The 7,931-nt window shown below is 51.9% G+C and overlaps 1 protein-coding gene across 1 annotated transcript in view; it reads right to left on the minus strand.

Annotated features, from left to right (window-relative positions):
- DHRS11 (dehydrogenase/reductase 11) overlaps window positions 1-267 on the minus strand; it is a 9,762-nt gene extending 9,495 nt beyond the window's left edge. Inside the window, exon 1 of the mRNA XM_009633919.2 lies at window positions 133-267. Coding sequence (XP_009632214.1) covers window positions 133-252 — 120 coding nt within the window. The 5' untranslated portion in view covers window positions 253-267. The remainder of the gene's footprint in view (window positions 1-132) is intronic.
- Window positions 268-7,931: the final 7,664 nt, after the last annotated feature.

Below are 7,931 nucleotides of genomic sequence, written 5' to 3' on the forward strand. Positions count from 1 at the left end.
CAGGACAGCGCCGGGGGGAAAGCCGGTCCTCAACTCTGCACATGTGAAATAAGTAGATGGGGACAATGGTGCTGGTGGGCAGGAGAAATAAAAATCTAGCACGGTTCCTGCTCTCCCAGTGGCACTACTCACGTCTATCATCGTCCGCCAGCCCTCTGTCTTTCCCGAGAGCAGGGGCTCCGGGCGAGCCAGCCCCGCGTTGTTGATGCAGACGTCAACTCCTTGATGAAGGGTCTTGATGGCGGAGAACATGGACAGGATCTCCTCTTCGTTGGAGAGATCGCACTTGTACGGGATGAGGGTCCCCGGATAGCCGGCACTCTGGCATTCAGCTGCCAGTTTCTAGGGAAGAGAAAGGAAGGAAGAAAACAGCCATCAGCCCCCACTCCTTGCGGAGCAGCTTATCCAGCCATTTGCGTAAAAACACACCCCAGGGCTAAGAAAACACGGCAGCTTCCCCGCGAGCCCATCTTAAGAGCAGGCACTAGGGAAGAATCACTGTAAATGCTAATTAAGAAAAAAGAAATATCGATATCTGAGCCCTTCAGCCTTTAAGTTATTAACTCGAGGACACACTCCGTGCTCATCCACCACCCCAGGCAACACAGGTCGAGGTGAGCAGGTGCTGGCAAAATACAAATAAATGCTGCTGCGGCACCAGGCTGCGAGTCTGCCGCGCGGAAAAAGGACGCGGCCATCGTATGCCTGACAATTCCTCGTTAGCCATTACCAACAATTATTCCAAGCACCCAGATTCTTTTATAGGACTAGATGATATAAAGCAAATGAAAGGCCAAGAGCTGCTGCTGCCCGCCTGCGTTAATGATGCGGCAGCCACCGCACCAAATCCTCTGGAGGATGCCCTTTACCCCCTGATGCTAATGAGAAGCAGCATCTCATCTCTGATGTGTCACATTAGCGACAGTGACAGCTTCCAGCGCGAGGCGGGAGCCACGTGATGTCTGGTTTCTGCAGAGAGATGGACTCTGGCTACAAACGTCCACCAAATCACTCCAACGCCATCGCCCGCGGCGGCTTCACCAACGTGACATTTCGGAGGGCGCAATAAAGCCACTCTCCTGCCAGAGGCAGCTTCCCGGCTCCTCCCTGCATACCAAGGACTGCAATTCACGGCCGTTTATAAAAGGAGGAGCAAGGTCCAGCACAGGAGTCCCCTGGCTGGAAGCAGAGGACGGCAGGGCAGTGATTGCACATGAAGGCGGCTGCCAAACATGCCAGCCCCGGCACACCCGGCCTCAGCCAGAAACAAGGACACGGGGAAGCCAGGCCACCAGCTGCAGCACCCAGGACCACCCGGAATGCCACTGGGAAGCTCGCACTGGAGGGACGCTGAGGTTTTTTTGCTTGCTGTGAGGTACAGCATCACCTCCCAGACTGGCCCATCTCCTCCTGGCCTTCCAGGAGGATGCAAGGAGAAATTCCCACATTTTAGAGAAGGCAGATGCTGAAACCAGCCCCACCACCTGTGCCAACATGGAGAGCCACGCTGGCCTCGGACACGGCTTGTTCTAAAGAAAGCGGTGGCAAACCAGAGCATCCAAGGTGTCCTTTCTCCCAAGGGGAGCATGCCCCGGGGTCCTCTGCCCCTTTCACTTAGCAGAGCTGGTCTTTTGGCAGCTGCCGCGGGGGCAGACTTGCTGCCCAAAACACCCAGCATCAGGCTGGCTGACAAACTCTGCCAATGTCACCGATGTGCAAATTCTGAAATAAACATTAGACAAAAGAAAAAAACAAAACAAAACAAAACATGGAACTTAAAGGAAAGTGGAAAGAGAAGGGAAAAAATGGGAGATAGCACGGCACCTCCTGTCCCGCTGCAGGCTGGTGGGAGAGCTCATGGGGCTGCAAGCACCACGGGACCTGGTGAATGCCAAAGCAACGCACGGGCCCGGCGGCCTCCAGCACATGCCACCCCGCAGGTCAGGTGCCAGCATGCCCAGGAAACCTGCAGATTCCGATCCCTGAAGTTGTGTTAGGAGCGGCGCTCTGCTCCCTGGCCAGCACAGCGCGGGATGGCCATGTGCCTCAGGGTGACAAGGAGGGCTGGCAACTCGGTCAGATGCCACGAAGTCCAAAAATGGGGGGAAAAAAAAAAAAAAATCCACCTGAAGATGCGAATTGGCTCCCAACTCCAAATCATAAAGCGTGCTCTTGGTCAGGGGCTTTTTCGGTGACCAACTTTTTCTTAGCCAAGTTTTACACACAGCAGGGCTGAGCATCCTCACGGGGATGCGGACAGACAAACCCCTCTCTGCACCCCAAGCACATTAATTTTAATTACTCTGGGGCAAGTGGCTCTGTTCAGTAAATGACTTTCAACCTTTCTCAATATCCAAGACCACCGCAGAGGTAGGCCAAGTCCCTCAACAGCGAGTTTAAGCTTTTCTGATTTGCCTTCCGCAGCGATCGGCAGCTTTCGCAGACCACAAGCTGAAACCAGGTCTAAAGATCTGGTCCAGAAGCTGCTCTCCTTCCCGGGTACCGCTTCAGTGAAGGCATTGCAGTAACACAAGAATTATTATTATTGCTCTCACAGCACCAAGCAAGAAGGGGACAGACATGGCGAGTTCAGCCCGGAGATCGATACATCCCAACAGCATCATGTTCCCCGGAGAGCTCTGCTTTGGGCTGAACTAGGCAATATCTCTGCCCAAAGGATAACAAAGGTGCCCCTGGGACTGAATCGAGCCTCTCTGTACCTGCCCGGGGTTGGTTTCACTTTGCTAGACATGCAATCTTGGTCATTATGTGCTGATAATAGCAGAAAAAAATATACTTTTTAAAGATCAGAGTACACACTTGAGAAAACAGTTGGGGGGAAAAATCTGCAAGAGCAGCATTTAGAAAATTAAAAGCAGTATTAAGGGCTGCTGGAAGGTGCGAAACCATTCCAGGGATGGGGCCTTGTTCCTGCAAAGATACAGGAGGGAAAAAATGGGCAAGGGGCCCTCAGCCATGTTCTTCATAACCTGGCACCAAGGTGACAGCTTCAGGGCTCTCTCCATCCCCCTGCCTGGACTCGAGCACTCCACTAAGGATCCATCCCTTCCAGCATTTGCTTGTAAAGTACCACAGCTCACGTCTGCCACTTTTTCTCCCTAGTTCACCAGGTCACAGCCAGGAATACGGTCTTAATTTGCTCTTGGAAGAGGGCTGGTGTCCTGGCTCCCCCTGCAATCACCAGTCCACGTTCAGTTTGCTTGATTGAAAGTTATCTTTCCAGTGGTGCCTCCCATTTTCACTGCTGGTGTCAGTGCTCGTCGCAGGTAAAGCGGGGTGCTGCCTTTCAAAGCCAGCGTGCTCCCAGGCAGAAAGGAAAAGCAGGGCGCCCATCGCGCCCCGCGCTGCGGGAGGAAAGCTTACAGCCCACGGCAGGAACCGGGCCAGCTGAACTCCAATCAAGCAACGCCCATGATTGTAAAAGATGATAAATACAAGCACGAGGGATTGGGATGAGTCCCCCAGAAGAGGGCTCGTGCCAGGAGAGCTGGCTGGAAGGAAGAAGGGCCCATCAGCATGGACGGGAAAGGACAGACGAGCTCATCTACAGCCCAGGGGGAAACGCCGTGTTTAATATCTCCGCTGCCATGTTCAGCTGTCACTTCTCACTGTTCAGTGAAACCTTTCGCTGTTCGGTACAGCTCCTCGACCGAGGCAGACAGGGTCTAAACACCACGGGCTGCAGCACAGCGACCCAGACGAAGGAGCAGACGAAACAAGGGGTGCCCTGGGCAGCAGTGGCTGTCGTGGGGGAGCTGCCCATCCCGTTTTCCCAGTCGTTTTCCTTAGCCTGTGTCTTAGCCACACCAAGAGAAAGCTCTTTCTCACTCAAAGAAAGGCTTCTCCACCACAACTGACCAGAGAAATCCAATCCCTCTCAAGATCCTTCTTTTCCTGCCTGGTGTCTTGGCTGCCTCAAACATGGATCCTTTCATCTCTCAGGCTACACTCGTGTTAACAAATTCTCTTTGAAAATGAAGTGCCGAACACCGCTGACATCCAGGCGGAGCTGAACGCGCTTCAAGCATCTACAGATAAAGAGTCATCACAGGCTCTTCAAAGAAATATCAACTGCGGGCAAGTTTGCAAGAGAAGACTTATGTAAAGCAACTCCCTGAATTAGGGAGCTCGCAGTATTTTTTCAGAGCATCCGTTAAGTCTCTCAGTTAATTCTCATTCCACTTTAAGCACACACACAAGAAGAGGAAAAAAAAAAAGAAAAAAAAAGAAAAAGATCTTTTTCCAGATTTCATAAGCAGCTTGAGAGTGACCACGCAACGCAACACCAATACAGACAAGGGCCAGGGCACCTCCAGCAGCTGGAGACAAAGATTTCAAACAGGACCTGAGCATCTCTGTCCCACACCGTTATCAATGGATGCTTGGAAATGGACAGCCAGGTGCTATAGCTACTGGTACAAACTGGGGTAATGCGACATAAAGAGGAAATAGATACCCTGTGTGTTAGAACGTTTAACCTACAGCCATCCACTGCCACGGATGCAAGCCTTTGCCTCTGTAATTCCGATACACGAACACAGTACCTGGCAGGTTCTGCAACACCCACAGAAGACCAGCTTTCCACGACGGGCATCTAAGCCACTCGTGTGATTAGCGAGCCGATACGGCAGCGTGTACTAGATACGCGGGCCGCGGTGTGCCTCTTGGCTTAGACACTGATTGTTCCATCGACACCGCAGTGATTTATCTCAACTTCCAGCGGTGTTGGATGAATGAACGAGCAAATTAAAAAGAAAAAAACCCACCTACACCAACTACGTGTAAGTAAGACAAAGAAGAATACGTGGCCGTGCCGCTTACTATAGACTATTTAGTTGTCTGCTTTTCGAGTTCTAAAAGGATGCCTTGCATTTACGGGATGCTTTCCATACGTTAAGAATACGTCAGTTCTCCCAAGAAGGGGTTAATGCTCTCTGTGCATACGACGCTTGGAAAGGGCACGGTGCCATGCATTTAGATTCAGTCTTGGTAAAATGGTTTTACAGAACTAATTGATATAAACATTTAAAGGGACTCTCAAGGGGAGGGGGGGGGAAAAAAAAAAAAAAAAAAAAGAGAGTCACGTAGGGCTTTATTTGGCAAACCATCCTATTAACTTCAGACACATTTAGTTCAGACAGATTAAAGCCAGAAGAAGCCATTAGGTAATTTTTAATCTAACCTGCCATTCATCACAGGTACTTGCATCCTACTGATTTAGCTTATGCTTAAATACATGGCTGTACCAAGAAACCAACTGGAGAGAAGCCAAAGTCACCCCAATTACTTTTGCTATCTAAAGGAAATGAAGGAGAAAAATCCTAACGAACAGCATCACAGTTGTGCGAGAAAACTGGGGGCTTGCAAATCCTTTCATTTTACTGATTGGCAAGTTTGAAGCTTCTTTTAATTAAGATTTAATACCAGTGCAACAGCATAATAGAAGAAGAGATATATAGAGAATAAAGCGCTAGACTGGGGTTTATTTCCATAGCGTGCTCTGTGACCATGGGCAAGATTCAGAGCAGTTTCCCCATCTGTAAAATGGAGATAATCACGCTGAGCCCCTTCCTAGAGCTGTTGGGTACCGGGGGCTTTTTGCCCGCCTGTGATCCAAGGATGAATATTGCTTCACATTTCTTCCAGTTCCTTTTGCCTGGCTCCGGGTGCCCAGACCTCCACGGGAGCCCAAAAGGAGTTTTCGAATCAATAAAACAGCAAAGGGATGCTCCTTCCCCCTCACGAGCTTTAAGTTGATGCTTTTCACCGCTGGTTTGCCAATCGCCGCACCCCAGCTCTGACCCTGTCCGTTCCAGGACAGGAGGCAGAACGGTGGGGATGGGAAAGCTCAGAAAATAAGGTTTAAATGGAAAAGCAAATGCGCAGTACTCAGCTGGGGCACCAATACCAAACCCCAGTACAGATGAAGAAGAACTGGCACTAGGTTCAGGCCATTTACCTGAAGTGCATCTCAAGTACAGGCTGCCTTATCAGAGAGACTGAATTTTTTCATGCTGCTCCACAAACCCATCACCTCTTGGCACAGGCAAAGGGGAAAAAAAGTGATCAAAACTTGGACAAAATTTAAGTCCCCGTATGTATTTTTTTCACCCCGCACCATCCAAAATGTACTGACTTTACCATCCTCGCGAAGACCCACAGGTGGCACATAAAACCCAGCACTCGTATAATAAATAACCCAGAAAAATCAGATCTCATTTTGGGGGAGAGAAGGGAATAAAACCCTGGGGAACTTCTTGGACCTATTTGCTGTTTATCAGCTTCCAGCAGCGAGAAGCAAACCGTGGAGAGGCATCTAAGGGGTAACGGTACCAGCCGGGTAGTCGTGACCGCAGTCATCAGGGCAGCACGGCACGGCAGCGCATCCTCCCGCCGGGCTCCTCACACCCGTGATGCTGCCACAACTTACGATACCCCCCAGAGCCAGCACAAAATTACATCTTGGCTCATCCCCAGCATCAGGTGTCTGGGACATCTCCTGGATGCTGCCCAGGCTCTGGGCACTGAGCATCAACCCGGTACCTGCCCTTCGCCCAGCAAAGCCATCCCACGGGCTCCGTAGGGGCCAAGCCGCATCTCCTGCCCCATCTCCCACCCATGGGTGCAGCATGACCCAAGGGAGCCACTCAACTGGTTTCATCCCAGGCACTGAAGCCAGGCTCCCTGCTAAACGGGGGTCTGGTTGGGCCATCACGCCTTCCCCGTACTGGTAATTGTCCTCCCAGACTGGTCCGGAGTCACGCTGCTTTTTTCCAAGCCCTCTCTGCTCCTTGCACTTTTTTCAGTAGTTAAACATCCAAGATTATTTTTTTCCTAGCTCACTTAATTTTAAATTTCCAGTGTCATACACACAAGCCAAATTGCCCCATTTACGTTCCCCTGCACGTCCCTGCTGCCTTAAGGCACTCAAACAATCGCTCCTTACGTCAAGGCTGAAGGCACTTTTCTTTTTTTTTTACTGCTTGCTCAGATCACGTTGCCAGGGGCTGGCGTGGGGGAGGAGGAAATACGCTGCTCCTACGATGACAGCTCATTAGAGCAATATCTCTTGCTTATTCTGAGGTATGACTCCCCTAAAACAAGCATCAGAGGTGCCTGCTTGCTCCTCGGCTCCGACATGCGTAAAGCAGGTTCCCACGCAGCCAGGCACGTAGATGCTTTCCTCCCCCAAAGAGCCCCAGTGCTCTTATGAAGACCAAATTGCATTGCAGCCACCCGTGGTCCTCCACCAGCTCTCGGCTGCCTTCGCCAGCGGGGTTCAAAGGCCACGTAGCCAGATTTCCAAGGCAACTGCAAACACACCGCTCGCGAGGGCAGAGCCGAGCCTGAGCTCCAGCCCGACGCCCTCGGATCACGGCACATGCCTTCTGTGTCATCCCCGCCGCGGGCGAGCACACCTCCGCTATGCTCAGGGAGTCGGGGGAAAACATTATTTATTTATGTTCATGAAATCAAGCTCCCCCTAATCTTGCAGCAGCGAAGGTCTGAGATGCCTAGCGATACCCTGAAGAGTTAGGGTGTGATCAGGGGTCCACGGAAGCCATCAGCACGTGCCCACCCTGCATAACGTATGTTGTAACCGCGTATATCGCTGTACCTCGTGGGTAAGACTCGGGAGCACTCCCGCGGATGGCCAGGACCCGTTCCCAGGCTCACTGGGCGGCTTTCCCCCTTCCCAGCCCCAGCGTCCCCACCTGGGAGACAAAGCAGCAGATGACAACCCACCGCTGAGCTCCCAGCTCCATGTTCGGTGGCTTGAGAAGATCTGAGCATCGATCGCAGAGCTTGGCCAAGCCCCCCACCTCGCTGCGACACAACCGCCCGGCGGCGAAGCGCCCGCCGCTGTCACCCGAAGCGCTGTGCCGGAACAGCAGGTCCCCGACGCCAGG

This window comes from Egretta garzetta, unplaced genomic scaffold, assembly GCF_000687185.1.
Source record: "Egretta garzetta isolate BGI_Z169 unplaced genomic scaffold, ASM68718v1 scaffold112, whole genome shotgun sequence".
In the NCBI taxonomy this organism is placed as follows: Eukaryota; Metazoa; Chordata; class Aves; order Pelecaniformes; family Ardeidae; genus Egretta; species Egretta garzetta.